The sequence below is a fragment of the Fonsecaea erecta genome (assembly GCF_001651985.1).
Source record: "Fonsecaea erecta strain CBS 125763 chromosome Unknown Scaff1, whole genome shotgun sequence".
Taxonomy (NCBI): Eukaryota; Fungi; Ascomycota; class Eurotiomycetes; order Chaetothyriales; family Herpotrichiellaceae; genus Fonsecaea; species Fonsecaea erecta.
In genome coordinates this window covers 2,315,963-2,337,364 of record NW_017387244.1, presented here as the reverse complement: position 1 = coordinate 2,337,364, position 21,402 = coordinate 2,315,963, and the positions used below count along the sequence as shown (strand labels likewise).

General features: G+C 53.2%; 12 protein-coding genes across 12 annotated transcripts; 4 read left to right on the top strand and 8 right to left on the bottom strand.

Moving 5' to 3' along the window:
* Window positions 1-471: 471 nt before the first annotated feature.
* AYL99_00823 (hypothetical protein) lies at window positions 472-1,411 on the bottom strand (the record flags this gene model as incomplete). Its single annotated transcript, XM_018832339.1, has 2 exons — window positions 472-1,064; window positions 1,093-1,411. 2 exons carry the CDS (start codon window positions 1,409-1,411, stop codon window positions 472-474), a joined length of 912 nt encoding a protein of 303 aa, XP_018698218.1.
* A 958-nt stretch (window positions 1,412-2,369) lies between these two features.
* Window positions 2,370-3,406, top strand: AYL99_00822 (hypothetical protein; the record flags this gene model as incomplete). Its single annotated transcript, XM_018832338.1, has 2 exons — window positions 2,370-2,710; window positions 2,839-3,406. The coding sequence occupies 2 exons, from the start codon at window positions 2,370-2,372 to the stop codon at window positions 3,404-3,406; spliced, it is 909 nt and encodes a 302-aa protein (XP_018698217.1).
* Window positions 3,407-4,202: 796 nt separating this feature from the next.
* On the bottom strand, window positions 4,203-6,158 carry AYL99_00821 (hypothetical protein; the record flags this gene model as incomplete). Its single annotated transcript, XM_018832337.1, has 1 exon — window positions 4,203-6,158. One exon carries the CDS (start codon window positions 6,156-6,158, stop codon window positions 4,203-4,205), a length of 1,956 nt encoding a protein of 651 aa, XP_018698216.1.
* Window positions 6,159-8,010: 1,852 nt separating this feature from the next.
* On the bottom strand, window positions 8,011-8,886 carry AYL99_00820 (hypothetical protein; the record flags this gene model as incomplete). The annotated part of the gene is made up of 3 exons (XM_018832336.1): window positions 8,011-8,486; window positions 8,632-8,821; window positions 8,869-8,886. 3 exons carry the CDS (start codon window positions 8,884-8,886, stop codon window positions 8,011-8,013), a joined length of 684 nt encoding a protein of 227 aa, XP_018698215.1.
* Window positions 8,887-10,272: 1,386 nt separating this feature from the next.
* On the top strand, window positions 10,273-11,429 carry AYL99_00819 (hypothetical protein; the record flags this gene model as incomplete). Its single annotated transcript, XM_018832335.1, has 2 exons — window positions 10,273-10,471; window positions 10,522-11,429. The coding sequence occupies 2 exons, from the start codon at window positions 10,273-10,275 to the stop codon at window positions 11,427-11,429; spliced, it is 1,107 nt and encodes a 368-aa protein (XP_018698214.1).
* A 345-nt stretch (window positions 11,430-11,774) lies between these two features.
* On the bottom strand, window positions 11,775-12,576 carry AYL99_00818 (hypothetical protein; the record flags this gene model as incomplete). Its single annotated transcript, XM_018832334.1, has 2 exons — window positions 11,775-12,316; window positions 12,396-12,576. The coding sequence occupies 2 exons, from the start codon at window positions 12,574-12,576 to the stop codon at window positions 11,775-11,777; spliced, it is 723 nt and encodes a 240-aa protein (XP_018698213.1).
* Window positions 12,577-12,607: 31 nt separating this feature from the next.
* Window positions 12,608-13,426, bottom strand: AYL99_00817 (hypothetical protein; the record flags this gene model as incomplete). Its single annotated transcript, XM_018832333.1, has 4 exons — window positions 12,608-12,845; window positions 12,899-13,045; window positions 13,102-13,245; window positions 13,317-13,426. The coding sequence occupies 4 exons, from the start codon at window positions 13,424-13,426 to the stop codon at window positions 12,608-12,610; spliced, it is 639 nt and encodes a 212-aa protein (XP_018698212.1).
* A 108-nt stretch (window positions 13,427-13,534) lies between these two features.
* AYL99_00816 (hypothetical protein) lies at window positions 13,535-13,861 on the bottom strand (the record flags this gene model as incomplete). Its single annotated transcript, XM_018832332.1, has 1 exon — window positions 13,535-13,861. The coding sequence occupies one exon, from the start codon at window positions 13,859-13,861 to the stop codon at window positions 13,535-13,537; it is 327 nt and encodes a 108-aa protein (XP_018698211.1).
* A 579-nt stretch (window positions 13,862-14,440) lies between these two features.
* AYL99_00815 (hypothetical protein) lies at window positions 14,441-16,282 on the bottom strand (the record flags this gene model as incomplete). The annotated part of the gene is made up of 2 exons (XM_018832331.1): window positions 14,441-15,509; window positions 16,074-16,282. The coding sequence occupies 2 exons, from the start codon at window positions 16,280-16,282 to the stop codon at window positions 14,441-14,443; spliced, it is 1,278 nt and encodes a 425-aa protein (XP_018698210.1).
* A 744-nt stretch (window positions 16,283-17,026) lies between these two features.
* On the bottom strand, window positions 17,027-18,073 carry AYL99_00814 (hypothetical protein; the record flags this gene model as incomplete). Its single annotated transcript, XM_018832330.1, has 1 exon — window positions 17,027-18,073. One exon carries the CDS (start codon window positions 18,071-18,073, stop codon window positions 17,027-17,029), a length of 1,047 nt encoding a protein of 348 aa, XP_018698209.1.
* Window positions 18,074-18,898: 825 nt separating this feature from the next.
* On the top strand, window positions 18,899-20,363 carry AYL99_00813 (hypothetical protein; the record flags this gene model as incomplete). Its single annotated transcript, XM_018832329.1, has 3 exons — window positions 18,899-19,326; window positions 19,381-19,496; window positions 19,597-20,363. 3 exons carry the CDS (start codon window positions 18,899-18,901, stop codon window positions 20,361-20,363), a joined length of 1,311 nt encoding a protein of 436 aa, XP_018698208.1.
* Window positions 20,364-20,436: 73 nt separating this feature from the next.
* On the top strand, window positions 20,437-21,066 carry AYL99_00812 (hypothetical protein; the record flags this gene model as incomplete). Its single annotated transcript, XM_018832328.1, has 1 exon — window positions 20,437-21,066. The coding sequence occupies one exon, from the start codon at window positions 20,437-20,439 to the stop codon at window positions 21,064-21,066; it is 630 nt and encodes a 209-aa protein (XP_018698207.1).
* Between the last annotated feature and the right edge of the window lie 336 nt (window positions 21,067-21,402).

Genomic DNA, 21,402 nt, shown 5'->3' with positions numbered 1-21,402 from the left:
CGTGCAGATTCAGGAGCCCCCAAGGCGAGGCAAAGCGAGAGGAATGGACTTTGACCCCCCCGGGGTCCTCCGCCATCTGCATTAATGTCTGGACTTTGCGCTTCCAAGTGAACTGGGTATCTTATTCCCTATACCATGCATTTTGGCCTGAGGACGTGTCTGCCCATGTGCCCTTCAGTCCCCTGATGGAATGCGAGATAATGCAACAGGACACGCAACGCAGCGCAGCGCTTGTAGCTCTCTCTATGCTCTAGCTGCTTCTCGGTCGGAATGTCTTTGTCGTAAAAACCAATTCATCTCCATATGCACCACCGCGTAGATATCATTTTGAGGCCTCCCTGACGTCGTCGTCAACAGAAGGTGTATGACGTTCATCTTTCTCTCACCCACGCCACATACGCCTGGGGAATTGGTCCTCTGGTGGGATGGATTGGGCGAGTTCGTCCCGACAACCAACGACTGGTGTCCAAATCACCTCACGACAGCTCCCTTCAGCGTCTTGACCGTACATCTCCCCTTGCCCTCCACAATCAACCAGCCCTTCTTCTCCTTGTCGCCCTCGATCTCCACGCCCGGCCTTCCTGCATCGAAGCCCACCGCACAATCCTCGCTCGTGAAGAAGCCCGGTTGTACGCTCTCCCACACCTTCTTCTTGGGGTTTAACTGCTTCTCCGGTCCCATGCCTTCGCCGTACGGCCAGCCCTCAAAGTAGACTTTGTCGCCTGCCTCGCTGCCCTCGGGGGGGTTGACCAGTTCCACCACGCGATCGGCCGCGTGCGGGTCGGCGCCCTCTTCCGCCCGGGGGGACGCTGCCAGCACCATGGCCGCGGACTTGATGCTTCGCATGTTCACCGGCTTCAGGTTCGCCACCACCACGACTTTTCGATTTTGCATTTCCTCCAGCGGCACCAGTCCGTTCAAGCCCGAGCATACTGTCCGCACCACCTTGCCCGTCTCCTCGTCAACTTGGGTGTGTTCTGTCCCTTCGGGGTCGCCCATGGCAACGGTGGAGACGTAGAGGGAGTCGGCATTGGGGTGTGCGATCGCGCGCAGAAGGTGGCCGACTCGCAGGTCGATGAGGGCGGGCGACACCGGCGCTGCGGGCGTGGCGGGGGCTTTGGGTTGCTTGGGCTGCTTCGGGGCCTTTTTCCTTCTTTTTATTGTTGGTGGACGGCGTGGTGCTGCCCTCGGCGGTGGGGGCGGGGGCGGAGGTATTGGATTTGACGTTCTCGGCGATCTCGTGGTTGAGGGCGGCCTTTGTCTCGGCGGAAATGGCTTTGTCGACCGGCCCGCTGCTGCTACTCGAGGGGGCATCCATGGCGGCAGGAGACTGGGGTTTGGTGCGGCCCACGACCAGAGGTTTGTGCTGTGCGGGAGCGGGAGCGGGAGCAGAAGGTGAGGTTGAAGTCATTGATGATGTGAACCCCCGGCGAGTGGTGCTGAGGGCAAATGGTGAGGAGGAAACAAGAAGAGGAAGAAGAAGAAGCCTGGACGGTGGTGTTTGTCTGGTAAGAATCAAATTTTTGAGATGACTGCGTCGCGGAGTCACGATGATCGGCGTGCGGAGTTTCATTCACTACTGTTTTGCGCGCGTGTCTGTTGTCGCTGGCCCTGCAATAGGCGGGTCAAATTCGTTTTGCGAAGCACGTGATGTCACCTCCTTCCGGTGTCTGGTGGTCGAGGTAGTTGTTCGACTTGGAGATAGATATAGGATTTCTGGAGGTGAAAGTCTCTCTAATTCCCAGTACAAGTTGTGCTGGTCGTCGGTGCAGTTTGCGACATGCACCGCCAGGGGGGGCCGAGAGGAGGGTCTGAGATGGCGGGCTTGGCGATCACATACTGTCATTACAAAAATAAGAGTCACTCCATGGACGACCTGCACTGTACGCAGTACTGGGTAGTACATCAAGACATGGGTTGAAACCAGCATGGCAATACCTCTCTCATCTCCAAACATCAGCTTGGCGGCCTGGCAGTTTCGAGGAACACGACGAACTATCAAGAACAGCCCCTTCTCTTCTATCATTCCCGTCGCTCTGATGTGGCAGGAGGAAGTCCATCACAGTTTACCGAGTCTACAAGGTGAGCTGGGATCTCAAAAGGCTGATGTCTCATGCCTGGTGATGCTGTCCGCTAGAATATAGGCCCGATCCATCGGCTATTATAAACCCAGTGCAGGGACGGACACATAGTAAGTAGTCTGACAATCCTGAAACCGCGTCGGAAGACCGGAGCAAGAAGATGGGGGACAGGATATCTGCTCTTCCTTCTCCCTGGCCCTCCGTCTCATGAGAACAATGTCAGTTGATACCTGTTTCTTTGCTTGATTCATCGTCAGCATTCTTACTACCATCAACACCACCACCACTATGGCTCCTCCAGTCGCCATCGTCACCGGTGGCTCATCAGGCATAGGCGCAGCATTGGTAGAACACCTCGTCTCTCGGGGATGGCACGTGGTCATCGCCGATATCCACCAACCCAAGCACGCCCTCCCGGGCACTCTTTACATCCACACCAACGTGTCCTCGTGGGAACAGCAGGCCGACATGTTCAAAAAGGCCTACGAGTGGGGCCAGCGGCTAGACTTCTGCGCGTTGAATGCCGGCATCGACGACCGCGACGACATCTTCAACACTCTGTCGTATGACCTGCACAAGCCGCCCAAAAGGCCCAACACGGATACTTTCTCTGTCAATATCACTGGAACGTATGCGATATATTTCCCGCAGTCTCATTAACCATCTTTTTTTGTTTCCTGGCGGGAGAAGTGGGACCCCAAGAGTGTGATTGACTGACTGAATCACTAATTCCTTTTTCTCATTTCGGGCGTCTTAGATACTACGGCATCAAGCTCGCCGCACACTACATGACCGTCCCCAGCGGCGCGGCGGGCGGCAAGTCGAAGCCCGGCGGCAAGATCGTCGTCACAGGGTCCGGGGCCGGTCTCGTCCCGTCTGCGTCCACCCCGCAGTACACGACCAGCAAGCATGCCCTGATCGGCCTCGTACGCGCCCTGGGCATCTCCGACGCCGCCCTCGCCGCCAACGTGCGCATCAACACAGTCTGCCCCGCCATCGTCGACACGGGGGGCCTGCCGCTGGGTCTGCTGGACAAGCTCCTTCCGGGCCAGATCACGCCCATGAGCACCGTCTTGCGCTGCTTCGATACCGTGGCCGATCTAGCGAGCGTGACCAATGAAGACTGGGTCGAACGCGGCCCAGCCGGCGAGACCCTGGAGGCCAAAGTCCACGACTTGATCTGGCATTCCCCGCCCGAGAGGTCGCAAGGGGCAAAGGTTGAGTCCATCACAGCGGATCCTGTTGCTTACGTTACTGCTGCTGCTGCTGCTGCTGCTGCTTCAGACGCAGACAAGGCAGAGCACAAGGTCTTTTGGTACGAATAGAAGAGATATACCCCACTCATTCATCCACCCATCCCATCTGGCCCTTATCCCTCTCCCCTAATCGAGACGTCATGATGCTCCCGACTCTCCGTTTTCATTTCGTGCCCGCTTCGATAGATAATCAAGATGGATAGCTGGATAGGTAGATAGGCAGACACACAGACATGAAAACGCCAAACGGACTGCTATAATAAGATAGATAGATTATGTATGAGCAGACTGAACACACTTCTTTACCTCTTCCAAGGCTGCAAGGGGCTTTTGTCCTCTCGAGACAGAGTGGGAGAGATCCGTAGTCCTGCGGGTCCCGTGCGAGGCGATGCTGGGGGGGCTTGGAGGGGAAAGGGAAAAAAGAGGGAAAGGGCGAATTGAAGAGGGTCACTGCCCACGTGAGCTTCTTCTTACATCTCAGTCACAATACGGTCAATTTTGGATTTCGAGGGGAAGGGAAGGGAATGGGAGGAAGGGGTGGGGGAGTGCAGATGGTCAACATGAAAGGGAGACTTGGCTTCGCAGGATCGGTCTGTTCTGCGATCCAATATCCGAACGCGAGTGCTGCTAGTTCTTGAGAACTGAAGCTGAATACAACTAATAGGACCAATGCTCAGCGCATTGATTCAACGTCCTACTATCGATCTCTTAAGCTTTGAAGGGGGGACCTGCGACTTATTCGTACGGACTGTCCCTCGTCCGCACCAATCTGTTGTCGACGTGCCCACGACACACCACACCAGTCTCGGTAATTAAATAAATACCAGCACAATCAATCCCCCAAATCCGGATGGACTTTCAAACTCTAGCCTTCTGAGTTGTCCCGTTCACTCCCAAAAACTGGAACGCCATGCAGCCTCACCCGATATAAACAAGCATACTCGGCGCCATAGTTTTCAGTCACCCTCACCACGAAATTCTGCGCCGCGTACGCCAACGAGCCCTGGTTCACATCCAGTGGGAAGGTTTGGACGTGGCTTGCTTCGCTGGAGGCGTCGTATTCCATCTTCCCAATCAGGGCGTAGGCAGGGCCGAAAGGACTGCCCGTCACCCCCTGCATCGCCCTGATGTTCAGCTTTTCCCACGCCAGACTGTCCAGCTGTTCGAAATCGGCCCACAGCTCGAGCTTTTTGGGCGTCGACCCGGGCGATAACGAACCGGCGCTGGGGTAGTTCTCCAGGACCACTTCGGTGGGATAGATCATCTCCGTCACTCTCACGCCGAGTCTCATCACGTCGTCCTCGTGCCGGGGCCCGACGCTTCGAACAGCCGAGGCGCACCAACAGTCCCCCACATCTTGCCACGGAGTAAGAGCTGTGATGGGTGGCTTGGTCACATACCGCGTCGACAGGAACACTCGGAGCAGCACTCGGTGTGCGAGTGCCAGCGGCTTCTGCATGGTCGGCGAAGTCAATCGTGGCTCCACCAAGGCTCCATTGTTGGGGGCAAAGTAGTTGACTTTCGGAATGACTGGAGAGGGCACGTTGGTGGACAAAGATCCCGTTCTGCCTCCCGGTCCCAGCCCAGCCATGTGGCTGGACAACTCTAAATGCTGTTTTTTGAGGGTTTCAATGTCTTGAGCCATTGCCGCAGACTGTGAGTCGAGCTTGTCCGTCAGTCGAGTCTCGAGAATCCGAAGTTGTTGGTTGATGTGGTTTATTGCGGCTGAGAGCTTTGACAAATCGTTCCCACTGCCGGCTGTCAGGTTGACAGACGCTATGCTCGGGCTCCGCGTACATGTGCCGCAGACTTTCTGAAGAGTTAACGCTGTAGGCGAAGTTGATAGAGGGTCGCAAATAAAATTAGTGTAGGTGTAACATAGTAGAAAGCTTACTCCACCGATAAACAGTGACGCGAGAACAATACTCATCATGGGAACAAGAAGTAGATTTGAGAGATCTCTGATCGCTCTGCTGCTGGCACGTAATGACCGTATGGACCTGTGCCACGTCGAAGACAAAATTTCCAAGGAGGTCTGCCACGTTTGGAGCATAGCATCTTTGATATTGTTCCAGGCCTTTCGAAACCGTGGCTCTTGTCGTTCTCGTATCGTGACCTGGGGTTTCCGGATGCCCCGCTCATAATTGTAGCTGTGATCAAATATTCCACTGGGAAAGCTGGAGGGGTCTGTTCCCCTGTCTGTTTCCTTATTCGTGTCATCGTCGTCAGAGGAACCATCATTGACGACCCAAGACCCCTCGGGGGCGATTGCAGAGTCCCCTGCTTCTTGACCTTCTTCTGGTATTTCATTTAGTCGGTTATCATCTAAAGAACTGGCCCATGCTGCTACTCGCTGTGACCGCTGTCGCTCGGCATCCTCGCTCGCCACCGAGGCTTCCCGCGAGTTTTCGCGAGAAGCTCTCCGCCGAGCCCTTTCAGCGCGAGGGTCCTTCTGCAGATTTGCATGCGTTTCTTCGATATGATTTTGGAGATGCTGCTGCGCTTGTTCGACCCCGGCATCGATCGTTTCCGCCATCTCCGTCAAGTTCATCCGACTTCGCGCGACCAACTGGGTCGGTAAAACGGGAGTCTTGCTCGATCCATAGGCATAAGACTGCTGGATTTGCACCTCAGGCAGCCTCGGATTGTTCACAGCGCCATCTGCGATGCTCGCTTGTTTTGAGTGCCCACGAGTGGATCGACGCGGGATGGAACTCTCCGGTGATTGGGCGCTGCCTGCACGAGTTGATCGCTTTGCTGGTGAGGATGCGCGTACTGGCGTGGCTGTTGACGCTCTGGCCGTAGACCGACGAGGCACCATGTTGCGCTGTTACGGAACAGGGATGATGTAGGCAGGTTGCGGCAGCCTTTTGGATGATGAGTTATGGGGTAAATGGAGCGCCAAAGTCGATTGCAAAAAGTAGAGGGGATGGATGAACCTTCACTCGCTCCGTGAACAGTCACCGCTTCTCTGACCCATCGGCGCTGAGGCGAAAGTGAATCTAAAGACTCCTCGTTATCGACTTCTGTCGTACTGAACAACCACCGATGCTGTCAACGACACTGGGGTTTGTCGCGGTTTCCAGCACATGAATTTGCAACGCAGTATCCGTGGGCGAGATCGCTGGAGCCGCCGGGGGGAAAGCCTAACGAGTACGCGAGTGGCCCAGTTGCGTTCCCGAGGCTAGATGGTGTGAGAAGGCACTGAGAACCAAGGTGGAGGTGGCTAGGGCGAGATGAAGTAGGCTGACACGATCATTCACTGCGACTTTGGCGCACACATGGGATTGTGTACGGCGTCAACAACAGGGTGCTCGCAGATTGATAGTTCAAGCTTTCACTTTGATGGGATCCGAGGCTACTTTTGAAGTGTCTTCGAGTCTTGAATGTTTGCATTGTCTATCCAGGACGCGTCGAAATGTGGTTGTCCAGTTGCCGAAAGTTTGTTTGTCGCATTCCATAAAAAACCGTGTTACTAAGCCTCGGCTAAGTTGCTGTTTGTGAATTCGTGACCCACTGATCCAGCCTCGCGCTCTTTGCCCCTTTTTCCACTTCGCCATCCACAACCGTCTCGGTACGGGTACTCTGTGGCGACTTGGGCATCTTGATTGACTCTCAACCTCCTAATTCATTCCTATCTGGTCATTCAATGCTCAATACTAGGCTGGTGATAACTAACATTTCTAATCAGGACGTTATAACCGGGCAGGCGAATCGTCAGGGAAGTAAGCATAGAGGAAAGCGGTGGGTGGCTTTCCCCTTTTTAGAGTGCATAGTACATTAGTGCATCGTCCACAGGCTGTTCTAAGTGGACTGAGTCGACAACTTCAAGAAAGTGGTCTGGGGATGAATTGGTCGTTGGATCTGTTGGTGGAAGGGTGACACTGAAACTCGCCCCATAAAACACTTGCAAAAGGCTTGGTTGGCCTCGGTCCTGCACAAGGAGCCTGAAAAGAGGTCGTTGTTTTCCAAACCACCGCAAGATTCGGCTGGGTCAGTGCAGATTCGAAGCTCAGAGACGGCCGATCATCTGGGAGATGTCGATAAAGGACCAGGAATTTTTAGCGAATCCGACACTGTGTTGGAGAGATATACGTGCAGAAACAATCGGTTTCAGGTCATGGATTACCCGACAATTTGCATGAAGTATGGGCGAGGGCTACGAATGGTCAGAGAACGCTTACTTACTTGGAGCATCGAGATTTACGTCGAAGTCTATACACACCATTCTAGGCTAGTCAGATAAAGGCCCCACTAATACGGTCCACTAGCAACAGCCATATAACGGCCATGCCTGCTCCTTCAGTTGTAGTACAAGGACTTGACCGAGCTTGTTTCTCAGTCGCATCCTTTTTGAGGGAGATTGATATCCCGGCGTGTGAGATCGTCAAACTGGGCTTGGCCCCCGTTTAATCGGCATTTGATCGTCGAACACTTCTTCTTCGGAGTTTACTCGAGTTGCGGGACTGCTGTCGCCACCACCGGCACCTCTGACTTCGTCCTCTTTCTCTTGGGATCTTGGTTCTGCGCTATAATCTTTTGCTGCCGCTCGGAACGTGGAGTCGACGGTCGACCCTCAGCATCAGGTGTAGGTAGATGACAATCGTCTCGAGTGTGAAGTTGAAAAAGTAGAAGCACCACTTTTCGTCAAACCACGCCGAATTGTCTCTCGGTCAGGGGTCTTTGTGTGTCATTGAGGCGCGGAACGATGATCTCAGGCATAGGAGGACCGACGAAGTGAGGAGGACGGCAACCTTACTCCACCAACACCCACTTCCAACCTTCTCGACTCTAGTCTTTCGAGGAATTACAAGGGATAAGATGACGATCGGGATGGGTAGGAATGACAGGATTAGGAAATAGGTCACCGCAGCTATGGTGAGACCCAGGATAGTGCTGTGGGCGTTGGGTTTAAGAACGAAGGAGTCCACAGTTGCGGTGATTATGATGGCAAGCATGACGACTATCAAGCCGTACAGGATCTTGAAGGTGGTTGAGATCGCTTTGTCCCTTCCCAGGTGAGGATGAGAAGCTCGAAGGATTCGTTGTGCGAAGATGAGGTGTACGAAGAACAGAAGGAGCACGCCGATTGGGACGAAGACGGCTGCGGCAATGGCTATCTGGGTGACCTCGGGGTAGACCGCCCACACTATTCGCTGCAAGAGTACATAAGCCGAGGAGCAATTGTGGCCAAATAGAGAAAGATGGAGCCCATCCACCACGTTTGGCAGACCCAGGACAAAACAAGTCGATGCGGTGACTTCCTATGGTCAATGCCACCTCACGAGCCATACAGAAGCCGAACAGAATGCCGCTCATCAGAAACTTGTGGCCTCGACTCAGGTTGATTTGCAGGATGGTCATATGGCAGACGGCTCCATCAAGGAAAAGGAACATTAATACACTGCAGATTGGGACATCGACGTCGACGGTGGGGACTTCACCAACATTGACGGTCTGTGGCTGGTACGGAGTGCCTGGTGGCTATGCATCTTCAGCATGGAATTTAAAGCTTGTTGAGAAGGACGTACGGGTCCGGATGGTGCCATGTTGGCGGGGTTTCTGCTCCTATTGTTGATAGAATTATTGGTGGCGAGGGCGAGGGCGAGAATGAAGCCGGCGTATACAAACATAAAGAGAGAAGGAGGGAGTCGCTGGATTTTAAGCCCAATCAAGCAGCTAAAAGAAGCCTAGAGCATTTATAGCCCTTCTAGTATGTCGTGTTATCTAGCAGAGGACGAGGCCTACATGTCCACAACATCGCATTCAGTTTTGATATCCGGATTCCGACAGGCAGGGGTCTTGCGGTGGCTCGCGCTAGCGAACTTGAGCTCGCACATAACTATCGCGAAGTCTCTTGGGTTAGTTAGGACTCGTCAACCTACCATGCCACTGTAATTGTCGGTCTTCAGAGATCTCAATCCTTCCTGGCGCAACCAGAGATATTAGCTCTGGCGGGCTTCGTGTTTACCTTGTTCAACCTCAGGTTGTATCCAATGGTTATTTCTTCCTGCCTCTTGGATAAGAAACATCTTTCGGTCATCCCAGGGTGACCCTTGAGAATGACCGCGAGTGCAGAAGCAAAGGGCGTCCAAAGTCTAAGTAAACCTCGTGTCGCATCGGTCGTTGGTGCTGTGACTTTGTGGTGGACAAAAGACATGGCAAGCTGAGTCTCCGGTCAGTGAATCAAGGGCGTCCTCCACTATTGATCAACGACATAGAGTAACTCGGATCCTCGGAAGCCGTGTATGTTCCTAGATGCCTCACTCACGCACTGTCAGGTATTGTGCCAGGGTCGCGTTCAATGGACGGCCACCACCTCGGAAATATATCCTATGACGTACCGTCGTAGTCTGCCACGGCGGCCGACCGAGGGTGAATGCGATTGTATTGTTTCACGCGGCAGATAGTTGGGCAAAGTTATCATCATCCTGTGAGGAAGGTTTGGACGAGCAAATTGTCTAGGGCGTCGAAAGAAGCATTCAGCGCCAGAGGTGAAATGCAACAAAAGTACCTCTGGGTGCGTCAATGGAGATGCTTGTTTGGGAGTGAATCCCTGCTTCGGAGCTGGTGCCATGTCCAACATCCGCTAGCATTGCCACTTTGTGCATTGATTTCCATGCCAGACCAACCTGGGGTGAGCTCTTCCAAGGTCCATATAGAAGACCCAGGACTTTCGACCTTCGGAGGGTGGAATGCGAGGGCAACTTAGCCGACTCGGACGATGATGTCAGTCACTAACCGAAGTGAATTGCGCGTGTCTTGTGCACCAGCGGCGCGTCCCCCGCAGCGGAGAGACTTTTGTAGGCGCATGCACCATCCAACTCAGGCCACACGTTGCCCGTTCGCTGCCTGTTCTCTCTCCACGAACCTATCTCGACTGCATTTCCTGCTTTAGTCGAGTATCTACATCCCATTCGATTCCTGACGACGCCATGGCCCCAGCTTCCGGGAGCGCCTTGAGCGCAGACTCAATCCTCGACTACATGGACAAGAGCCTGCCGACCCCGCCTTCCGACTCAGAACAATCCTCACTCATCAAAGATCCATTTGCCGCCATTGCCCTCTTCTCCCATGCCTGCATGCTTGCCGTGGGGTTTCGTCTCGTTGGTTTGGGGGAGGACCACAAGATAGGTAGGAATCTGTGTCGATTCGCAGTGTTCCAGACATCTCACCACGAGCAGACGCACAATCAGACCCCCAGGATGCTCAACCCTTGCCTTCCGAGTGGGACAAATCCTCTTCCTACGCTTTCCGCTATGCTCATTCACAATCCGCTATGGAGTACCTCATCAAGGTGAATCGATTAGGAGGCAAGGCTATCATATTTGGGGTTGGTATGGGTGACGACAAGACTGCCTCGTTCGAGGTCAAGGCCAATGACTACATCTCCGAGGGGTCAATAAAAGACGCAACCCGGGAATCGAGCAAACTGTCCGCGCTTCGGAATATCTTTATATCCAATGGACGAATTGCAGATCTCGCGTCACTTTTCAAACTCAACATCATCCAGAAACTGGCTCCAGGAATTCAGAAGGCGGGGTACGAGGATACAGCTTCCACCGTAGAGCAGCCGCGGCGGCATGAGGAGACTCGCCCTCCTGAGCGCGACCCGCTACGAGACGATCATCCTCCACCAGCACGACCCTATCCTTTCGACGATCCACTGGCCATACCTCCCCGAAGACCCCATGCGCCTGGGGACTTTCCACCACCCGGTTTTGAAGACGAGTACGAAATTAATCGACCTCCACGCGGTATGCTACCAGGCCATCAGCCATTTGGAGGAATCGGCGACAGAGACCTATATCCTCCTGGCCTAGGTCCACATGACCCTCTCAGGATAGGACCTGGAGGCGGTTTTCGCGGTGGGGGAGGTATGCATCCAACTTTTGACGACCCTTTGTTTGGTGGCCAAGGGGGTCAAAGACCTTTTGACCCTCAGGTACCTCCTGGGGCTCGATATGACCCGATTGGCCCAGGCGACGGTCCGCCAAATCTTCGCGGAGGGCCACGGTTTCCCGGAGGCGGTGGTAGAGGATGGGGCGGTAACAATCCGTTCGGAGGATTTGGAAGCGGTGACTTTATATAGAGTGCTGCAGACAGACCCAGATAAGAGCTTGAAGGCAGCAAGTCCTGGACGAGACATATCTGCTGTACAGGCAACCGGAAATCACTCCTGCAGACATTGCATCTCACGATTGCAAGGACCTGAAAGAAGACAACATCTTGAAAAAGACCAGTAGCAGCGAGTATCGGGATGAGTCTTGTTCAATATATGACATGCATGACCTTGAGTCTGAGAAACAAATCCATCCGTACTCACTCCATATACTACAGCCCTTCCCCAAATTGGTAGTGTTCTTCGGCCTCACCAACCCTTGACCACACCACCTCTGTCTCTCCGTCTAGGCTGTTCGCCTTGCTTCTCTCGTATTCATTCTCTGATCCTCGCCGCAACCCGGTCAGTCATGTACCTGGAGACATTGCCCAGGAACATGCAAGCGACGATAGCACAGCCGCCGAACGCGATACTGGTCAGCCAAATGTACTTGAGACTGTCGGCGTACGCCCACCTGCTGGCCAACGACGCGGCGGCGATGATCTGTTTGTTCACCCCGGGAAGTCTGGCTAGCTCGGCGAGAGATCCGCCTACGAAGACCTCGACAAACTCCGCCGCCCCGGCCACGGGGAGGCCCGCTCGAACGGCGCTCCGCGCGACATACGCGGGGAGTTTGGACTTGAGCTTGTTGACGAAGATGTTGTAGTAGATGGCGGCGCCAATGCTCCCTCCCACAGCGCGGATAGTCAGTGAAAGCGCCACACAGGTCGCAATTGACGTGTCCGGGGCCACCGTGATGGCCACAGTGGCAGCCGGTACCAGGACCGCCCCCACGCCCAAGCCCGTGCTTATCCCGAGACCTATCGCCAGGCCTTCTCGGTCCGGTGTCACGGCGGCGAAAGCTCCGCCGAATGCAGCTGGAGGAAAGGCGTTAGCATGCACAAAAAAGCCTCGGTCATGCTTGGTGGCACGGCGGCAGGAAAGTGGCGTGCATACTCATGATAACACATCCGGCCAGCAGGATCTCTCGGTTGTGGCCCCGGAACCACGACAGGGAGGAATTGGCAACGACAGCCCCCAGGGTGGTGCTGATGCCCGGACCCAGATCCCTAAGACCGACTTTGATAGGGTCCGGGGTAAAGACCCTTTGGAAGACCAGCGGGAAGAAGTTGATCATGGCATAGAAGTTCATGCCTGCAGAGACTTCATTAGTTTTTTAGGTCTTTGAATCTCTGGGAAGGCTTGCCTGCAACAAATGCAATCCCATATGCGATGGCCACGATGCGCTGTCCGGTGAATAGCTCGTGGGGGACCATAGGATCTTTGCAGTATTTCCACTCCCAAACCACGAATGCAACAAGTAAGGCAATCCCGAGCAGAAGCTGAGCAAGGGTATATGCGCTGTTCCACGAATGGGAGTAGCCTCCAGCTTCGAGTGCAACCAGGCTGCGACATGTCAGGGGGGTATTGCATAATGAAGTAGCGCAGACTGGTCTTACATAAGGGTCAGGCCTGTGGTCGAGGTGATTCCGCCAATGTAGTCAATCTTCTTCAAGGCCTCTTTTGACATCATTCCATGTGCCCTTGTTTGCGATTCGGGGAAGTAGACGACCAACAGCACCAACCACCAGAATCCGTTCCATATTCTGATAACCAGTTAGTAGTGCTTGGGCTGGATGACATAGTATTGGAACACACGAACAAACAGATCCACAAGCCCCAGCGCCACGTATGATATGCAGATAGAAGTTGAGCATAAACCACATATGGAGTAAAAGGAAGGACGAAGCCAGTGACTAGCGTCAGATACGTGCCACGCTTGTTGACAGGCACTAGCTCGGATGTCCTAGGTGTATTTACTAGTTGGAACGGGGTCAAGGGATCCAGGCCGGCCTGGAAAGAGATTGATTCACTCACCCGGCAAGAGCACTGGGCTCTCCTATTGCCGCTCCCGCTCCAGCAAAGCCCATGCCCACGATACCTTCGCGGAAGTGATGAGCAGTGGCTACGATCAAGCAGCCCATCATAATGGCAACACCACAAGCGAATGTGATATTCCGGCGTCCTAGTAGATCCTGTAGGTAGCCACAGAAAGGAGCGACAGCTGCGAGAGGCAGAACGTAAGCAACAGACAGTCATGAAGATGCTTCGACACCGCCAATGTCGGCAGCCACATATGACAATGCTGCTCCAACGAAATATAGGGGTATCTGAGATCCAACGTAAAGGCCTGCCAATGCCAGGGTGGCAAGGAAGGTCTTGACTGTCCATACAGTTTGATTCAGAGCGGTAGGAGAGCTGCTCCCCTTGTCCGAGTCGGTCAGAGCTGGACTCTCAGCGGTCGTGGTGTGAACCTTCTGGTCTTTCTTCACTACGGAAGAGGCATATTCATGATGGATGGCGAGATCATGTAGCCTTTCGAGTTCGAATTTATCTGTATTTTCCGGTGGCACGACACTCATGATGACAATGTCTCGGTTTCACACACGTATAATGATTCTGTCCCCAGAGGACTCCTGCATGAACTTGAGAGGGGGGCTGGGAGGAGGACCACAAAAGCCATGAATTCATGTCGAAATTATATGGCTTCAGAGAGTTGTTCAACGAGAAAAATCCCCTGCGTTTACCGGATTTCAACAATGGAGTTGTGGAGGCATTGCTTGGATACTGGGGATGATAATCCGGGGGGAGTTCGTTGCCGAAAACAACTTCACCCCTACCGAGTCCCTGATCTGGTCGGCCGACCCCGATACTCGGCCCGGTGTACAAGATGATTGACAGCGCCTCATCGGGATACTCTTTCAGATCAGAAGAACAACACGACACCGGCTCCTGCGTCGACGCTGACTGGATGTTCGAATTCTTAGTCTCGTCCATGATCGGTAAGGCTTGCGAACTCCGCAGGCCTGCGTGACCGACTACGTACTACCAAGCAGTCAGCGGGCCATGATTTAAGAGAGAACTGTAGGGTGGACTTTGCCACGACTGAAAACTTAACAATAAGGCTGGGAATAGATATCTCGTATGGAGGGAACATTACTTCATCGCTCCAGCCCCCCAAATCCTCCCCACCAACCGGAGTCGCAGCCTAACCCCAGATCGGCTTCTGTAATATCTAGATAGGCGGACCAGTCCTCGATGCTGAAGGGGAACAGATTCATGTTTCCTTGGACGTCTGCCATAGTCGCATTTACGCCATCAGCTGCTGTAGATCCTGACATAGCTACATCCATAGATCCGACAGATCTGTTCACGCTTGATGATGGGGCTGTGCTGCTCCCCTGATTATTGTTGTTGTTATCGACATTGCCGCGGCCACTGTCTGGTGGTCTGGGACCCCTCTTCGAATTCTGACGACGCCAGCGGATCGCAGTAGCAATGAGTTCAAGCCACAGTGAGGCGCCAAAGCGGGATTCGACGGATGATTTGCCTCGAACGGAGTCAATCACGCCCTTCTTGCAAAGGACTTCCACTACGCTCGCGGCCCTGTGAAATTCGTCGCCTTCGGAGGAAGATCCAGACACGAGCGCTCCGTGGCCAAGTCGAATCGCGTCGTCCACTTCGCCAAGTTCTCGTAAAGAGATCTGATTGAGGGCGGAGATCTTGAGGAGCATAAGGAGTGCGATGACGTGGAATCGAAGATAGAATTTAGGTAAATATCTCTGCAGGCATGGCTGAGAACTTAGTGTCCCGACGAGGGGTAATGGCGAGCTCGAATAAAGCTTGATCAGCTGGCCGGCAGCATGCGCGGCGGAACTTTGAATTATCGAATGGTCGGGGTCGCTAAGTGACGACCAACGGAGACAGAAAGGATATAGGTTAAGAAGGACACCCAGATACACGAACTCGACAGAGGGATCCCATTGCGCTGGGGACTGGCGAAGTCCAGATCCCAACGAGTTGATGTCCTTCTCCAATAGGCGAACCATCCTCAATCGGTAGCTACCATCGGTGCAAGTATTGTCGCCCAAAGTGTCATTAATTCGACTAACGTATAAGACAATTCGAAGCTTGGAGATGAAGTCTGCAGGCAGAGCGGCTTCATCCCGAGGCTTGATCTCGAGTGCATCAAAGGGGACCAGAGAAGGGAGTCCAAGTTCACAGCTAAGTCTGAACATGGTTAGCACAGCATACACTGGGGGGATTGGTGATGATTCGCGTACAGTGCATTGGCAAAGCACCAACAGCGCCATATTCGTGTATGGCTCCGCTCATTTGAGGGCGACTTGGAATAGGTGAATGCATGATACTCATGCTCGTAACCAACACGGTGGCATCCGGCATGCAATGCCATCTGCATGGCCATACCATTGTACAGTCACCGCATATCGTCAGATTGTCGTGCAGTCGGTGGAGGCCACACGCTCAATATGAGCAGTGCTTGTATTGTGTAGATTGAATCTTGACGACACATCATAAGTTGACCCAAAAGGCCAGCCAGCTTGTTGCATAAACTTCGAAAATGATGTTGCTGAGATGGGAGATTTCGGCAAGCTGTGAAGATAATGGTCCAAAACAGAAGGGGACTCTCATCCATGATGACGGCAGGTTCAGCTTTCACGTCCATGACTGGGAGCTGCTGATGATAATGGAGAAAGTATCTGTTGTGTATAAGGACCGTTAATGCAAGGTTCCAACTTCAAGTGGTTAATGTCCCATTGTCGAGGCACGTACTCTCGAAACAGGTCATCCACATCAGCTTTTTGCAGAACAAGATCCTCAAACTTGAAAGCCTTGTCATGGCCACTCTGAGACTTTTTGAGCGGTGTCGTGGAAGCAGACTCAGGGATAGCTTCGGCTCTTGGGGAGGTGTCACCGCCGGTAGATGTGCTGAGCTGAGTTGGCAGAGCTTGGTTGGGCCATTTCTCGCTCTCTCCTGGCATCTGGAGACCTGACTTGAGCCTGTCGAGTTCTTGAGTGAGTTGTTCGACCCGACAGTGTGTTTGTTAGCGTGTGTCACAACGGCGTATGTCCTGAGCCTGGGCACATACTTCCTTGTAGGGACTCGCTTGTAATTTAGATCAATCCTGCAGGCAATGTTTCGTGCTCCACATCTCGAACATGGCGCTGGAAAGGTAGAAGATGCATTGCAACGGAGCTATTGATTGTGTCAGGTACGCATGTACAGACAACTTTGGGTGCCATCGCAACCATAGCAGCCCTAAGCATACCTTGTTCTGTCGGCAGGTGATACATGCAGCTGGCCTAGCCATCGTACGGTCGCTCCGTTGGCGAACTGGCGCTGGGCTCTGGCAGAACTTCTAAAGTTTCCAGGCCTGTGATCACAACAACGCTCCAAATGACAAGTCAGTGAGCTGATCGCTTGGACAGCCGTCAAGCTGAATTAAGCAGGTTGAAGTGGTTAAAGGGAATGGAGAAAGTGAGTGGGCGGAGGAGAAAGAAAAGGCCTGTAGGCATTCCAAGGCCATGTGCCGAGGCTCCCAATCGAAATACTTCCAGACTGGACGTCATGTTCGCCTAGAATATTATCCTGTGGACTGGACTAGAAAGCCTACTGAATGGGTTCATCTCATTGCTTGAAGCTGGCAAGTCTCGAGTTGTAATTGTTGTTGTTCTGGTAAATGTTCTGAGGCTATTTCGACTACTCCTACCTACTCGACTACCAATCATCCCTGGACAGTCGTTTCAAATACGTATTTGCCTGTTTGTGAATGGAAACCTCCTCGCACTGTTCCTGGCCTCTCATCTCTGTAGAAATCGACGACCTTGGGGCTCAGCTTCCGGCTGTTGGGGGGACACAGCCATACTCGCAACAAATGTCGCTTTGTCTCCTCCGTGTCCCCGTCCTCAAACTCGGTGCGGGCATGCAAGGTGATGTGGTTGTTCAAGAACTGTATATCTCCTGGCTCGAACATCATGGCAAAGTGGAATTTCTCTTCGTTGGCGACCTGAGTGATCAACATGATGGCTTCCTTTTGCTGCTCGGTGAGACGAGGGATCTCAGGGTACTCTTGAGCGGTGAAGATGTGTGGTGGAATGTAGCGGCATGAGAAGCGTCCGCCTTCCTCGCTGAAGATGGGAATCTTATAGTATGGACCAGCTCCAGGGGGAGAGTTTCCTTTCCAGCTCCAGTAGAAGTCTTCGTACAAGACCTTGAGTAGGTCGGGCCGGCGCCGGGCAATTTCGTTCCTCACGGCTACCGAACTGCAAATCATGCTGAGCCCGCCACTCTTGGCGACTTGAAGTACCATAAGACCAACAACATCCGAGCTGTCGGTATGGAATGACAGATGGACGCGAGACATGTATCCGCGACCAGTCGTGGAGGATGGGTGGATGTTATCGCCGAAGTTCTTGACATCACCAAGAACATCTCCCTTTCCACTTTGCGACACTGCCACGCCCATGTTCAGGCCGATTCCCCAGTAAATCATCCTCATCTCTGCCTTTGTGTACTTCTCTGCAGGGATGCCGCGCAAGACAAAGAGCCCCATGTCATTCTCTAGATGCTCGAGGACCTGCTGCAACGGCTTCTCGGATAGACCTAACGGGAAATCCTCCTTGGTCATCGTTTCGCAAGTCTTGTGGCCTTTGCTCAGCGTGGTCTGCAAAGCATGATCGATGTCCCTGAGCTCTTCCTCTGTGAATCTGTGGATCCATCTGTCAGGGTTGTTTTGAGCATCCACGGCCAGCCATTCTGCGGCGACAGTCATTTAGTATATCTCAAGAATACTTGCAGAGCAACACTGAACAGGCACACGCACGAGAACCTACCTCGATCCAGAAGCTTCGTTTCAGTTTGATTTTCTGCCATTTCTCTCCTCAAGAGCTGATCCTGTAGTTTAGTTCTTCGAAGGGGTCAGTGGATGTCAGTTCAACATGACAGCGATCGCATCTCTTATATCGGACTCTACCGTCCAGGTCTTTCATGTCATATCATCTGATCCACAAGATGGTAGAGTGGCAAGAGAAGCCTCAGCCGACCTTAGCAACCTCGTTCAGCCTTCATACTCATAGACGACATCGTGTATGAGGGGTTCGGCCAGAGGAAGACGGCATGGAGACAATGGCAGGCGGCGGGACAAAGAGCAAAAAGGGGCTGCAGCCGAGCGAGATTCGGGGCCGATGCTAGCCTCGCCGAATTTCGGGGAGCGTCACGTGGTCGTCGTAGAAATTCCAACTCCACGTCAAGGCTCCTCTACTGTTAGCAAACACAACCTTGAGACCGACAATGGTGGCCGAGCTTGGGCATGTTTATCGTCCATCAAACCGGCGCCGACGCATGGTGCTTGGGTCCCTGAAGCCGAGAAAATGGATCGTTCGCAGCGGCATGGAATCTACACGCTGCCGATGTCAGCTCACCGTGATCTGGACGTGTCGGCCTCTGATGAGCTGGGACCTAGCGATCCTGAAATGAGAAATCATTGCCTCATCGCTTCAGTTGGTCCATCACTGTCATGGTCTGCTCCTTTGTCTCTAAAATCTTCGAAATAACTAACAGAAGTTAAGTCAAAGCGTGTTTTCGACAGTTTTCAAGCATGTCTTTGAACACGATAGCACCAATGGCAATACCATCGATTGATGCCTCTGCCAATGGCGCTGAATCAACACTGCAGCAAACTCAGGAGCCGCTCTGTGCCATTGTCACTCCACTGGGGATGCTGGGCTATGGCTTCGAAGAACATCTCCTGACGAACAAACTGGACGAACTGACCAAGATCACCCCGCCCCTCCCTCTGGCCGTTGTTATGGACTCTGGCTCAACGGATTCTGGCCCTTCGAAGTTTGCTTTGGGGTCCATGACTTGCCCCGAGGCATCCTACCGAAGGGACTTAACCAAGCTGGTTCGAGCTATCATCAATTATCACGTGCCTGTTCTCGTGTCGTCGGTTGGGGGAGACGGTAGCAACGAGCATGTCGATCTCTTCATTGAGATGATCAAAGAGATCAGCTCGTCGCTCAACTGGTCATTCCCGATTTCAATACCCGGGAGTTTTCAACACTAACGGTGGCCATACAGCCCGAGGGAATTGAAGGTTCTTGCCGTGTATTCTGAATTGTCCAAAGAAGTTGTAGAGAAGAAACTTGTGGCCGGCGACATATCTGGATGTGGAGATGAAGTCCCTCAACTAACAAGTGAAGAAATAACAGCCACTCCACGGATTGGCTCAAATGGGCCCGGAGCCAATCTTGAACGCTATGCATTCGAACCCCGATTTTGACATACTCGTTGCAGGACGTGCATATGATCCGGCGATATTTGTCGCGTTTTGTGCCATGAACTGTGTCAAGTCTTCATCCTCACCCTTCAATTCACTTGGCATCAACTTATTAGGAGGTTTCTATCACATGGGAAAGATCATGGAATGCGGTGGTCTATGTGCCACGCCTAAATCATCCGGTGCAACAGCCGTGATGTACAAAGACGGTACATTCGACATTTCGCCCCTGGATCCGATGGCAAAGTGTGTCCCTCTCAGCGTTGCTGCACACACCCTTTACGAGAAATCCCGGCCCGATATCCTGTATGGCCCAGGAGGATATCTGGACCTCACGCACACCGCCTACGAGCAGTTGCCGAACGGAATTTCCGTACGAGTCCGGGGAGGAGACTTCCATTTCTCAACCTCTGAAGGATCACCTTATACGGTCAAACTGGAAGGCGCTCGCGTCATTGGTTACCGTAACCTCTTTATCGGATCATTCAGGGACCCGATTCTGATCGGGCAGATACATGAATATCTTGAGGCAGGCAAGAACCGGGTTGCCCGCCAACACAGAGACATGGATGCCAAGTGGACACTCGACTTTCACATCTACGGTGCTCCGGAGACGGGGGCCGCCGGATCGACTTGTAATGATGAGACCTGGACTTCCAAAGAAGTCTTCATCGTGGGAGAAGTTCTCGCAGACTCACCAGCGCTTGCCAAAAGTGTTGCATCTACGGCACGGGTGTATTGCTCTCATGGCCCCTTACAAAGGACAGATGGCGACCTCGGGTAATTTTGCATTCGGTATTGGCGGGGTGACTGAATTGGATGTTGGTCCTTGCTGCGAGTTTTCCATCTATCACCTAATGAATTTGGTTGACGGGGAAGAAAACAGCCACTCCATATCAAACGGTGAAGGCAAAACAGTCGCCAAAGACCACACCAAGGATGGATTATTTACCTCGGAAACAATAGTCATCCCAGTCTCCCCGCCTGGAGTCTCGATTTCCAACGGAACGATTCCAGTGTTGGAGACCAAGGTCGCTGCCAACGGCATTACAAAACGAGCCGCACAAAACGGGACGGCGCACGCGGTTCGAACGACGAGCGATCCCCAATCGCTCCGAGACGTGGCAAAAGTCATCCGCTCGAAGAACGCAGGACCATTCCAGCTCACGTTTGATGTCATCTTTGACGACCCCGCCGTCTACAAAGCGGTGAAATCGTCCGGGCTCCTGAGCAGGGATGCCATGGCCCAGCTCTTCGGGAGGTCGGCAGAGGAAGTCGTCTACTGCGGCTTCTTCGACCAGGCGTTGGCGTTCAAGCTCACCCTGCCCAGGACGCGTGGGGGCCAGCTCAGCTGCTCCGGCGGGTACATGGAAAGCGACGTCCATGGATCCCAGCAGTACATGCCGCTCATGAAGCTGCCGTTGACTGAGGATCTCAGGCATTCCCTACGAGCTTTGAATTCAATACGCACGAGCGAGGCACATTGAGAGCAGAACTCGAGTCTAGGGACCTGTATATAGGTGCCTCTTATTAGATGCCAGCGACAATAAGATTGCCCATATGGCACCAGAGCGTTCAGAGTTCTCGTGATCCGGAATTGCATTCCCTTTCGCCTTCTTGAACGCCGATGTGGAGCCTTGGAGCGAGCCAGGACTGGTTTTGGAATGAAAAGATTCCGACAGCATACGGGCGCGAGTGAGATAAATACAGAACCCTCAAAGATACAAATGGATCACCACATGCTTTGTGGGAGTATGTCAGAGTTCAGGATCCCTACAGATACCCCTCTGTCGAATAACTAACTATCTAGATCTACCCTCCGT